This window comes from Protopterus annectens, chromosome 12.part0, assembly GCF_019279795.1.
Source record: "Protopterus annectens isolate FY-2018-M chromosome 12.part0, PAN1.0, whole genome shotgun sequence".
Taxonomy (NCBI): domain Eukaryota; kingdom Metazoa; phylum Chordata; order Ceratodontiformes; family Protopteridae; genus Protopterus; species Protopterus annectens.
The window spans coordinates 419,045,353-419,058,932 of record NC_056746.1 but is presented as its reverse complement, the minus strand read 5'-3'; the positions used below and the strand labels follow the sequence as shown (position 1 = coordinate 419,058,932).

Genomic DNA, 13,580 nt, shown 5'->3' with positions numbered 1-13,580 from the left:
AGCATGTGTTACTCACCGACATACAACTGTCCTTGACAGCACAAAGATCCAGAAAGGTACAGTCCAATAAGGTAGACTGGGTGGAGCAGTGGTGCAGGAGTTAGCATTGTCAACTCACAGCAATTCTCTACTGAGATACCTTTTGTGTGGAGTCTGCATGCCCTAACTGCATTCACATGGGTTTCCTCCCGTTTCCTCCCACATTCTGAAGATATGCATCTGGAGCATCTCTCCCCAGGCCTTCACTGAAAATGGGCACTGTCCCAGTCGGACTTTCCCAGTAAACAAATGTTAAATAAAATAAATAAACCCAACAATGGGACCCCACAAGACTAGTCCTTAATGTTAGTTCATTAAATAACTCCTCAACTAAACTAGATTACTGACTGAGAAAGTTATGACAAGTTAAGTAGAACAGGCCAGCAAGATGGTGAATTCAAGGGAAAGATGGTGAATTCAAGGGAAAGATGCTGTCCTTCAAAGCACAAGATGCCAAATTTTCTTCAATATCATAAAGCACAAGATGCCAAACTTTCTTCAATATCGTAGACTCTTCCGAAGAGTAAAAGAATAATGGTGGCATGCATTTAAAGGAGGACCACACCCACAGACTCAAAAACGTTTATTTCATCATGGTTTGGTGTTTTCTACATTTTAACACGACTCTGGGACTATTTAATTTTTTAAAATATCTTTATACATAATTTCTGAGTCTGGCCACATGGGATCTGGCATCTTGAAGTAATTCTGATTGTTTAGTCTGCCTTTATGCATTCCACAATGCAGTGCCTATCTGTAAAACATTACATCATGCAGGCCTCTTTCTTCCTAAAGCTTCTGTCACTGCAGTGATTTTACATGCATACTGCTGTCTTTCAGTCAGTTTTAAGTAACATTTCATGCCGTTCAATAACTACTAAAAACACATACAGTACAAATGCCATAGAAAAGACTTTCAAAGTGCTTTTTACTGCTGCTTCTTTTTAGAATGGCTAAACTGCAGTCTTTTGTGAAGCCTAAATTGCACTACTTTAATCTCCCATCCCCCTTCACACCTAACTTCCCTAGCTGTCAAAGTGCTACGGGTAATTTCAGCTGTTACCTGATGTGATTGACAGCTCACAGCAGAAGACTTGGCATGTATTGTTTCCTTGTTCTAGCCTTTAATTTCTGTATGGATAGTGGAAGGACCAGGGAGCTGTGACATCACAGCATGGGTGAGTTTTCACAAAAGTAGTGGTGATGTCAGTCTGGGAAGGGAAATGGCCATAAAACTACCTGTATTCAGCGGCCTTGATGACATCAGTGAACTGGGGACTGCAGCAAACTTTTTCATTGTGGGACTTTTGAAAGTGAAACCACCACTTTACAGTAAGGTAAGTTCTAGTGGAGAGAAGCAATTTAAAACATTTTAAATGCTGCATTGTTGTTTATTCATATCAGGGACAGTAAACAGGGAGAAAAAAGACAGAAGTTGAGCATTTAATAACAGAAGCCCATTGTTGTCTTTTAATGAAAGCAAACTATTACACACAAAGGAAACTAATGCTTGTAAGACAAGAAGGAAGCAGCAGATTTGATAGTCAGTGCAAAGATGGAAGCACACAGAAGGCAAACAAAAAAGTACAGTTTTGTACCGACCATAAATGTAGATGTTCGAGTGTTCACCCTGCTGCAGTCATCACAGTTGGGTTATCCTGCCGTCAGGCGGTCCCTCAGTCGGCCCGAATTCCAAAGTCTTGGTCCGGCGTCAGTTGCTGTCGCTTCTTCCCTGACGTCAGTGCGCCAGGGGTATACAAGAGGCATCTGATGCCATTTTCTTCAGTTGTTCTTGCCCCAGATGTCAGGTGCCCCCAATAGATAGGCAATATATTTATTGCTATATAAAAATGTACATATAAAAATAAAACAATACCTTCAGGCACAAGCAAATACACCACAGAGGTTGTATAGGACAGAAAGGTATAGATAAGTCCAGCTAGTTCAGAGGGGATGGAGGGGAGGGTAACCTGGACTGCAGCAGGGTGAACACTCGAACATCTATATTTATGGTAGGTACAAAACTGTACTAGGTTCATTGTGTTACCCTACTGCAGTCATCACACTTGGGTTGAATCCCAAAGCTAAGGATGGGTGGTGGAGTTAGACAGGGTTAGAAAAAGTTAGTAGGCCCTGCAAAGCTGCAGTGGCAAAACCAGCTCTAGTCTTAGAATATAGAGGTAAGTGATAGTGTTTGGTGAAGGTGTGCACTGAACTCCAAGTTGCAGCTTCCAGAATATCCTTGGTTGGCACCCCCCTGGGAAAGGCTGCTGATGTAGCTGTAGCCCTGGTCGAGTGGGACCTAATGTTAGCAGGTACCGGTTTTCCCATGATGCGTGTAGCAGAAACGTATGCAATGTCCTATCCATTTTGAAATGGTCTGTTTTGAGATAGCTTTTCCTTGTGATCCTGTAGCACATGCTACAAAGAGCTGGTCAGATTTTCTGAAAGCCTTAGTTTTATCCAAGTAGTAACGTAATTGCCTGTGAATGTCCAAAGAGTGCAGGAGTCTTTCTCCTTTGTTCTGGGGTTTTGGGAAAAAGGTGGGCAAATGAATGGTTTGGTTTAGGGCCACACTGGATACCACCTTTGGCATAAAGGAAGGATTAGTTCGTAGAGGGACTCTGTCTTGATGGAAAATAAGGAAAGGCTCCACTGCCATTAGTGCCTGTAGCTCTGAGACTCTTCTAGCTGAAGTTATTGCTAGTAGCAGGGAAGTCTTCCATGAAAGAAATTTTAAATCAGCAGTAAAAGCTGGTTCAAAGGGCGGTAGTGTAAGCTTTTCCAGAACAAAGTTGAGATCCCAAGTAGGTGTTGGTGCTCTCCTGGGCGGTCTTATGTTCTTAGCCCCTCTGAGGTACTGTCGTAGGAGTGGATGTGAAAATAAAGGAGGATCCGTGTTGTAATGAGCTGAAATTGCTGAGGCGTGCATCTTAATAGATGAAAAGGAAAGTCCTTTGTGCAACATCTCAGTTAAATATTGTAGAATCTGAGGAATGTTTGGATCAAGGGGATTTTGGCCTTTAGACTGGTTCCAGGTGCAAAAACTTTTCCATTTGTCTGAATAGGCTTTCCTGGTGCTGGGCCTCCTGGCCTCCAGAATGACATCCATAACAGCTTTGGATAGAGGTATTGTCTGGTTGTTTAAGTAATTTGCCATGCAGCCAGGTTTAAAGTCTTGAGCTGGCTGTGTAGAATCTGATTGTCTCGCTGGGTGAGCAGGTGAGGAATTTGTGGTAAAATCCATGGTGGGCCATGTGCCATGTTCCTTAGAATTGGATACCAGTGCTGGTGTGGCCAGTCTGGTGCAATGAGTATCATTTGTGGCCTCTCTAATCTGGCTTTCAGCAGTACCTTTGTTAGAAGAGGCAGTGGAGGAAAGGCATACACTGTTAATGCTTTCCAACTGAATGAGAGGGCGTCCACTTTTCAAGCTTGTGGGTGGAATGTCCTTGTGCAAAATTTTTGAAGTTGGTAGTTTTGGGGGTTGGCAAACAGATCTATGTCTGGGCATCCCCATTTTTGAGTTATCATTGCAAATACTTGTGGTTCTAGTTTCCACTAGTGGGGATCCATGATGTTTCTGCTTAGGTCGTCTGTCAATGTGTTTTTCTTTCCTGGCAGGAATTGTGCTTGTAGTTGAACTTGGTAAGATAGTGCTGTGTTCCACAAGGTCATTGCTTGCCTGCAGAGAGGGTAGGAATGTGTGCCCCTTTGCTTGTTTATGTACCACATTACTGTGGTATTGTCCGTCTTTATTATTAGTTGTCCTGGGTGTAAGAGATCCTTGAAAGCTGTTAGGGCATTCTGTACTGCTAGCATTTCTTTTTGATTGATATGCAGATGCCTTTGATCTGTAGTCCATTTGCCCTGAATGCACTGTCCTGCCATGTGTGCTCCCCAGGCATAGTCCGATGCATCTGTTGTCATAGTTTGCCTGGCTGTGGGTAAGGTGAAAGGCTGACCCTTGTTGAGGTGACATGCCTGTGCCCACCATAGAAACTCCGGTTGTAGGCAGGGAATGAGTGGTATTATTGTTTCCAAGCTGTGGCTGTGCTGAGTCCATACGCTTTTCAGGTACCATTGTAATTTCCTCATATGCAGTTTTGCAAATGGTATTAGTAGTATGCAAGATGCCATGAATCCCAAGGCCTGCAGAATTTTTCTTGCAGGGAGTTGGGTCTTTGTTGCCATTATTTTGAAGTACTGAGTCAGCTGTTGTTGCTCGTCTGGCGTGAGATGAGCCATCTGGGCAGTTGTATTCAAGCTGGCACCCAGGAATTTTATGTTTTGTGAGGGCACTAGTTTTGATTTCTTTTCGTTTACTGTGTACCCTAGGCAACTTAGAAGGTGTTTGACAAATGCCAGATGCTTTAAAAGAATGTCCTTGCTTTCTGCTTGAATAAGGCAGTCGTTCAGGTATGGGTATATCTGAATTCCTCTTTGTCTGCAGTATGCATTACTGGTGCCAGGTATTTTGTGAAGACCCTGGGCACAGTAGATAAGCCAAAGGGCAGTGCAGAGAATTGATAATGGGCTGAACCTGCAATGAAGCGGAGGTATCTTCTGCAATTTTGTCTGACAGGGACATGCAGGTATGCCTCCTTGAGGTCCAACGTTATTAGCCAAGCATTCTTGCTCAGCATAGGAAGAAGCTGCTGTAGTGTTAGCATCTTGAATTTTGGTAATTGCAGATAGGTGTTCAGAGTTGAAAGATCCAGAATGGGTCTCCATGCTTTGCCCTTTCTTGGGACTAGAAAGAGTCTTGAGTAAAATCTTTGTCCTTGCTCCTGTGTAGGTACCTGTTGAATGGCTCTCATGGCCATGAGAGCTGTAATTTGTTTCTGTGCCTCTGCCCATTGATTTGATGGCAGGTTTGGAATTCCTTTTATCCTTGGCAAGGTATGAAAGTGGAATCTGTATCCTTGTGAGACAATGTTTAGGACCCATTTGTCTTTTGTGATGTGTCTGCAAAAAGTGCTAATTTTCCTCCCAAGGGAGCTGCCAAGAGAGATTTGCTTGATAGTTTGAGGGTTGAGTCATTGTGCTTGTCTTCTTCTAGCTTGGGGCCTGTCTTTTCCTCCTTTCTGGGTAGCAGTACCTCATTGGCGAGGTCTGTAAGAGCCTTGTGACTGACCTCTGCCCCTTGGGCGTCTGTATTTGCCCCTCTGTGATCTGTCAGAAGCTGGAAAGGACCAGTTTTTTTGTTGGCCAATTTCTGCTGAAACGAGGGGGTTGTACCTGTACAAAATCCTTGACCGTCTGCATAGACTTTGCCTTATCCTCCATTTTCTTTAAAACCTCTTCTGCTTTGACACCAAATAATACATCCTGCTGTAAAGGTGCATCCAATAATTTTGCTTTAACATTATCAGGTAGGGTTTGTTCTTTTAACCAAACATGTCTACGTATGACAGACCCAGTAACAGCTGCTATACAGGAAGCTTCCAATGAATCAAATCCACACTGTAAAGTATGTTTGCTTACCTGTTCAGCTGCATGCAACAGATCCTGCATTTCCTTGAATTCAAACTGTTCAGAATGTGTGCTGATTTTTTGTTTTAATTGAGACATTAGGAATTGCTGATATTTCAGCATGTGAAATTGACAATTCAATGCTCTCATAGCCAGAGTAGCTGAGGTGTATATCTTCTTTCCCCATCTATCTAGGGCTCTGGAATCCCTTTCAGAGGGCACATGATTTTTAGCCATAGAAGCTTTAGCCCCTTTGGGACCCTGGGAAATTGTTTCTGGGTCAGCCACAGGGCTTTTATAAAGGAATTTGTGTGAGTCAGGTACTCTGTAGTATCTGTCTGGTTTGGCTGGAGCAGGAGGTAGAGGGTCTGGATTTAGACTAGACTCCAAGTAAACAATGTCTAAAACTGGAGGGATCGCAAGTGGTCTGTGCTGGGATAGTAAAAAAAACTCTCGGAGCCTTTTCTTAGAATCAGAGTAGTCCTGGCCTTCCCAGTGGAAATGTTCCCTCATGGTATGTAAAGTTTCCCCACAGGAGTAGTCTTCAGGGGGAGATGCTGAGGGAATAGAGTCTTCAGCATCAGAGTCTTCATAAGGGGGAAAAGCATAATCCTGTTCCTCAGAAGAGTCTGAGGAAATTGAAACCTGGTCAGAGGAAGCAAAATCCTCCTCTTGTCTTGATCTTTTATCTGGAGGTGGATATGAACCTCTGATTAGGGTAATCAAATCTTCAGCCATCTTCAGCATCTGTTTCTTAGGCATGGGGCCTTGAACTAGAGTCTGCAGTACCGTCTTTTTAGGTTTTAATGGAGTTTTAAGCTTAGCATAAGATTTAATGGCGAGTGTAGTCGGTCTGAAGACACCTTCTGCAACCAAAGGTGTTTCTACTGCACCGGGATCTCCTTCTCCTTCTGTGTCGGAAGGGCCTAATGAAGATGGCTGCGACGGCCTAGTACAATCCGCTTGAGAATCCGAAGCGGTCTGGGAGTCTAATTCTGCGGTCGTCAGGGGCTGCGTAGGCGCCTCACTGAAAACCGGAGAACCGGCGACAGGCCCAGCAGAGGCCTCGGAGTCTGGCTTGTTCCTATGCTGCCTGCCCTTATCCTTGCGTTTTTTATGCATGCCGGTCGTTAGCTGCTCCGATGGCATGATATAATTAAATTTCCTACCAAAGTAATGTCGTGCGAAGTCAAAACGACGTTTGATAGTTCGTTTATTAAACCTAGCACAAAACCGACAACCTGTGACGTCGTGTTCTGGGCCTAGGCAAGGAATACAATAAGAATGGAAGTCCTTATGAGGTATTTGCTTCCCACAAGAAATGCAACTGTTAACTTTTTCTGACATCGGACTGAGGCAAGAAAAGGTTCCCCAATGGGGTACTTAGCTTTATTGAAGACTTTGGACTGAAACTCGATTCGAAAATCTCAGGTGTCGGCCGATGGGCACTTGCGAACTGCTTCTGCTTCGGGCACCGCGCGGCAAGAAAGACTGGAGAAAATGGCGTTGGATGCCTCTTATATACCCCTGGCGCACTGACGTCAGGGAAGAAGCGACAGCAACCGACGCTGGACCAAGACTTTGGAATTCAGGCCGACTGCGGGACCGCCTGACGGCAGGATAACCCAAGTGTGATGACTGCAGCAGGGTAACACGATGAACATCAGAAAGATTCAAGCTCTAAAGTTTGAGAGAGTGGCGAGGGCCTAAACTGGTCTGAAAAGAAAATGAAAGTGATGGTTAACAAGGAATTTAAGGAGTCTGGGTTACATTACATAAGGAAACCGCACTTACACAGTGTGTCTAAAATTGCAGCAACCAGGCATATTCAACACATTGGTATGTCAATACAGACTAACATATTAGCAGACTACTTAATTAAATTCTACTTGCATAAAGAAAGTAGCCAGCATCCTAAAACAATAATAAACGATTCTCAAAAATATTACATTTACACTTACGAACATTACACTGTCATACCTGTATTTGAATTTTCTAGGATTTCGTCTTCTATCTCTACTGTTGTGATAATGTGGACATGCATAACCCTGACGGCAAAGTCTAGGTGGCTTGGTGCACTGCTCTGTTTTGTAACTGGCCAGAACAAAATTAGTATCTAAAAGAGAAAAGCAATATATTTCTTCAAATTAAATCATTAATCCGCATATAAAAAAAAAACACACACAAAGATAAAAACTATTCAGAAATATAGTCATAGAGATACTTGCCACAAACAGCAGACCCTTTGAGACACCAATAGAAGTAAGTTATGCAAGTCTTTGCACTGCCTTATTAAATCATCAGAATTAATTCTTCCAGCAGCAGTATAAGCATAGTACAGTTGTGTACACTTACCATAAATGTAGATGCTCGAGTGTATTCACTGTTGAAGTCATTACATTTGGGTAATCTGCTGGCAGGTTGCCCTCAGTCGGCCTGATTAACAAAGTCTTGGGTCCTGCGTCGGTTGCTGTCCCTTCTTCCATGACGTCAGGTGTATAAAACATGCAGCCAATGCCATTACATCAGTTTTTCTTGCCCCAGATGTCAGGTGCCCCCCAAATGGGGAGCAAATAAAATTAAAAAAAACACAAAAAAATAAACCTCCAACCAAAAGCAAACACACCAAAAGGACTTTTAAGCACAGTAAGAGAAAATAGAGGTATAGCCAGAGAAAAATAGGGGGCTGGAGGGAGGGTAACCAGGACTGCAACAGTGAATACACTCGAGCATCTACATTTATGGTTAAGTGTACACAACTGCACTATGTTCTTCGTGTTTCACTGCTGCAGTCATTACATTTGGGTAGATTCCCAAAGCAATGGTTGGGTGGAGGAAATTATACACCATTAGGACCCGGCTATAAGGCCCTGCAGGACAGCAGTGGCAAAGCCAGCTCTGGGTTTAGAGAAAAGTGGTAAATGGTAATGTTTGGTGAAAGTATGAACTGAGCTCCAGGTAGCAGCTTCTAGAATGTCCGTGGCAGGAACACCTCTGAGAAAGGCTGTTGAAGTAGATGCAGCCCTGGTGGAATGGGATCTGATCCCCTGGGGGATAGTTTTTCCATGGTGCTTATAACAGAAATTAATGCAATGGCTTATCCATTTGGAAATGGTTCGCTTTGAAATAGCCTTTCCCTCTGCCCCTACAGCAAATGCTACGAGCAGTTCAGATTTTTTTTGAGAAATGCTATGCACATTTATTAAATTTAATGTTTGTTTACTTTCTCTTATTCACATTTGATTACTGGGAAAGTCTGACTGGTTAGAGGCCCATTTTCAGAGGAGGACTGGGGAGATAAACTCCAAAGTATTACAAGACATTTTAAGAACAATAATCTTACAATCTTCAAAAAAAAAATACCAAAAAAAATCTACAGTTTCGGTAATTATACTAAATTAGTCATAATATGAAAACCTTGCTTAAGAAAGTACAGTTTTGTACCCACCATAAATGTAGATGTTCGAGTGCTCATGCAGCTGCAATCATAACAGATGGGTTATCCTGCCGTCAGGCGGGTCCTCGGTCGGCCGAATTCCAAAGTCTAGGTCTGGCGTCGGTTGTCGTCGCTTCCTCCCTGACGTCAGTGCAGCAGGGGTATAAAAGAGGGAGCCGACACCATTTTCTTCAGTTTTTCTTGCCCCAGATGTCAGGTGCCCCCAGAAGGAAGGCAAACATAATGTTATGCAAAAATGCAATGTTGATAAATCAAAAACAGTAGTTGCAAGCAAATACACCATAAAAGAGAACCCCAAAAGGTTATATGAAAAGGGTTTGTCATAAGGCCTGTCCTAAGAGGGGTTGGAGGGAGGGAAACCTGGACTGCAGCTGTATGAGCACTCGAACATCTACATTTATGGTAGGTACAAAACTGTACTATGTTCATCGTGCATACAGCTGCAGTCATAACAGATGGGTAGAATCCCAAAGCTAAGTAAGGGTGGTAGGCACTAAGTGGAACTAGGAGGGGCTAGGATGCCCTGCAGGACTGCTGTGGCAAAGCCCGCACTAGATTTAGAGTATAGTGGGAGGCGATAGTGCTTGGAGAAAGTGTGCACTGAACTCCAGGTGGCTGCTTCCAAAATATCCTTGGTAGGGACCCCCCTGAGGAAGGCTGCAGAGGTAGCTGTGGCTCTGGTGGAGTGGGATCTGATGCATGCAAGCACAGTTTTTCCATGAAATGAGTAACAAAAGCGTATGCAGTGGGCTATCCATTTTGAAATTGTCTGTTTGGAAATAGCCTTTCCTTCAGCACCTGCAGCATAGGACACAAAGAGTTGCTCAGATTTCCTGAATGGCTTTGTCTTGTCCAAATAATAACAAAGTTGTCTGTGAATGTCCAAGGAATGTAGTAGTCTTTCCCCTTTGTTCTGTGGATTAGGATAAAAGGTAGGTAAGTGGATAGTCTGATTCAAAGCTACACTGGATACTACCTTTGGCATAAGGGTAGGGATGGTTCGTAAGGAAACTCTGTCCTGATGGAAAATGATGAATGGTTGCACAGCCATGAGGGCCTGTAGCTCCGAAACCCTGCGAGCTGAGGTGATAGCCAGAAGAAAGGCTGTTTTCCGTGACAAGTACTGTAACTCTGATGAAGAAGCTGGCTCGAAGGGAGGAAGGGTCAGCTTTTCCAGTACGAAGTTGAGGTCCCAAGCAGGGACTGGTAGTTTCCTTGGGGGTTTTATATTCTTTGCCCCTCTGAGGAACTGCCTTAAGAGAGGATGAGAGAATAAAGGAGGATCTGTGTTGTACTGTGCAGAAATGGCTGAAGCGTGGATCTTGATGGAGGAGAAGGAAAGTCCATTGTTTAACATCTCAGCTAGGTACTGTAAAATTTGAGACATATTTATTACCCAAGGATTCTGTCCCTTCTTTTGATTCCAGGCACAAAATCGTTTCCATTTGGCGGAGCAGGCCTTTCTAGTAGAAGGTCTTCTGGCCTCCAAGATAACATCCTGCACCTCCTTGGAGAGTAGAAACTGTTGGGAAATCAAGGAATTCTCCATGCAGCTAGATTTAGATTTTTGAGATGGCTGTGAAGAGTTTTGTAGTTGTGCTGGGACAACAGAAGAGGGACTAGAGGTAGAATCCATGGTGGGGAATGTGTCAGGTTCTTCAGGAGCGGATGCCAGTGTTGCCTTGGCCAGTCTGGAACAATGAGAATCATTTTCGGCCTCTCTGCTCTGGCTTTTAGTAGAACTTTGGGCAGCAGAGGAAGAGGCAGGAAGGCATAGACGGTCAATGTTGCCCAACTGAAGGAAAGTGCGTCCACTTTCCAGGCCTGTGGATGACAGGTCCTTGAACAAAATTTTTTCAACTGGCAATTTCTGTGGGTAGCAAAGAGATCTATGTCTGGCTGTCCCCATGCCTGAGTTATCTTTGTGAAAATTTGAGGATGCAACTTCCATTCGTGTGGATCTGTCATATTTCGGCTTAGGTTGTCTGCCAGTGTGTTTTCCTTCCCTGGCAGGAATTGTGCCTGCAGTTGAATTTTCAATTCCAGTGCTGTGTTCCATAGGGTCATGGCTTGCCTGCACAGGGGGTATGAATGAGTTCCCCCCTGTTTGTTTATGTACCACATCACTGTGGTGTTGTCTGTCCTTATCAATAGCTGGCCTGGATGTAGTAGGTCTTTGAAGGTCATAATAGCCTTTTGCACGGCTAGCATTTCCTTTTGGTTGATGTGAAGGAGCTTCTCTTTTCGTGCCCATTTTCCCTGAATGCACTGATTTGTCATGTGCGCTCCCCATGCGTAGTCTGAGGCTTCTGTTGTGATGATTTGAGTTGCTTGAGGTACACAGAAAGGAAGACCTGTGTTTTTGGCAAGCTTGAGCCCACCACATAAATTCCTTTTGAAGGCATGGAATGAGTGGTATAATTATAAGCTGTGGCTGTGTTGAGACCATAAGTTTTTTAGGTACCACTGAAGTTTCCTCATATGCAGCTTTGCACATGGGATAAGTAGGATGCAAGATGCCATGAATCCCAGAGCCTGCAGGACTTTCCTTGCAGTTAGCCTGGTGTAAGTTGCCATTTTTCTGAAGTATTGAGACAGTTGCCCTTGCTTGTCTGGCGTGAGGTAGGCCATCTGGGTGGTTGTATCCAAGTTGGCACCCAGGAAAATTATTTGTTGAGAGGGTATTAGTTTTGATTTCTTTTTGTTGACTGTGTATCCCAGGAAGTTCAACAGTTTTATTACAAATGCCAGGTGCTGCAGTAGTATGTCCTTGCTGTCCGCTTGGATCAGGCAGTCGTCCAGATATGGGTAGATTTGTATCCCTTGTAGTCTGCAGAAGGCGATTACTGATGCCAGGCATTTCGTAAACACTCTGGGCGCAGTAGATAAGCCAAAGGGCAATGCAGAGAATTGGTAATGGGTTGAACCTGCAAGAAATCTGAGGTATCTTCTGCAATCTTGTCTGATAGGGACATGCAGGTATGCCTCCTTGAAGTCCAGTGTTACCAGCCAAGACTCCTTGCCCAGCATGGGAAGAAGCTGCTGTAATGTGAGCATCTTGAATTTTGGCACCTGTAGATATGTGTTTAGGAGGGATAGGTCTAAGATAGGTCTCCAATCTTTGTCTTTCCTTGGTACCAGGAATAGTCTGGAATAAAACCCTTGACCTTGTTCTTTTGCAGGTACCTCTTGAATTGCTTTCATGTCCGTGAGAGCTGAAATTTGTTTTTGTGCCTCTGCCCTTTGATTTTGTGGCAGGTTTGGCATGCCTCTCATTTTTGGAAGGGTGTGAAAGTGGAACCTGTAGCCTCTGTCTATAATGTCCAGAATCCATTTGTCTTTTGTAACAATATGCCAATTTTTTGAGAATAATGTCAGTTTTCCGCCCAAAGGTGCTGCCATTAAAGCTTTGCTTGGAAGGTGTAGGGGGAAGTCATTGTGTCTGTTTTCTGAAAGACTGTGATCTATCTTCTCCACCTCTTGGGGTTGGTGCTTGCCACTGTCTGACTCTGAAAGATCCTTGAGGTTGCCCTCTACCCCTTGGACGCCTGTATCTGCCTCTGAGGTCTGTCCGTGGCTGGAAACGACCAATTTTTTGAAGGACAGTTTCTGCTGAAGCGTGGGGGCTGTACCTGCAGGAAATCTTTCACTGTTTGCATTGATTTTGCTTTTTCCTCCATTTTCTTTAGCACCTCCTCAGCTTTAACACCAAACAATACATCTTTTTGAAGAGGTGCATCTAATAATTTAGCTTTGACATGATCTGGTAAGGCTTGCTCTTTGAGCTAAGCATGCCTACGTATAACAGACCCCGTAACAGCAGCTCTACATGAGGCCTCTAAAGCATCAAAACCACACTGCAAGGTATGTTTACCCACTTGCTCTGCACCATGCAAGAAATCCTGCAAATCTTTTAAGTCTGGTTGTTCTGGTTGTGTCATTTTGCTTTTCAGCTGAGATATCAAAAACTGTTGATACTTTAACATATGGAACTGACAGTTTAATGCCCTCATGGTTAAAGTGGCCGAGGTGTACACCTTTTTCCCCCCACCTTTCTAAAGATCTGGAATCTCTCTCTGAATGTAATGGGTTTTTAGCAGTAGAGGCCTTAATTCCCTTGGGACCCTGTGAAATAGTTTCTGGGTCAGCAGTATGGCTTTTATATAGGAACTGGTGAGAATCAGGAACCCGGTAATACCTGTCTGGTTTAACAGGAGCTGGAGGCAAAGAATCAGGATTAAGACTGGCTTCTGTGTACACATCATCCAATATATCTAAAACAGGAGGGATAGCCAGAGGCCTATGCTGGGGGAGCAGAAGAAATTCCCTGAGCCTTTTCTTGGAATCTGAGTAATCTTGGCCTTCCCAGTGAAAGTGTTCCCTCAATGTATGCAGGGTTTCCCCAAAAGAGAAGTCCTCAGGGGGGGAGACTCCTCTGCATCAGAGTCTTTGAATGGAGAGTAGACACAATCCTGGTCCTCAGATAGTTCTGAGGTAATAGAAGCTTGATCTGAGAAAGGGTAGTCTTCCTCTAATCTAGGCCTTTTGTCAGAAGGGGGTTGAGAACGCCTGATAAGAGCAATCAAATCCTCAGCCATTTTAAGCATCT

General features: G+C 43.9%; 1 protein-coding gene across 1 annotated transcript in view; it reads right to left on the bottom strand.

The window, feature by feature from the left end:
• The window catches only part of UNKL (unk like zinc finger), a 2,026,838-nt gene that overhangs the window by 1,550,952 nt on the left and 462,306 nt on the right, over positions 1–13,580 (bottom strand). The window contains exon 5 of the mRNA XM_044089534.1: positions 7,495–7,630. Within this exon, the coding sequence (XP_043945469.1) occupies positions 7,495–7,630 (136 nt within the window). The remainder of the gene's footprint in view (positions 1–7,494; positions 7,631–13,580) is intronic.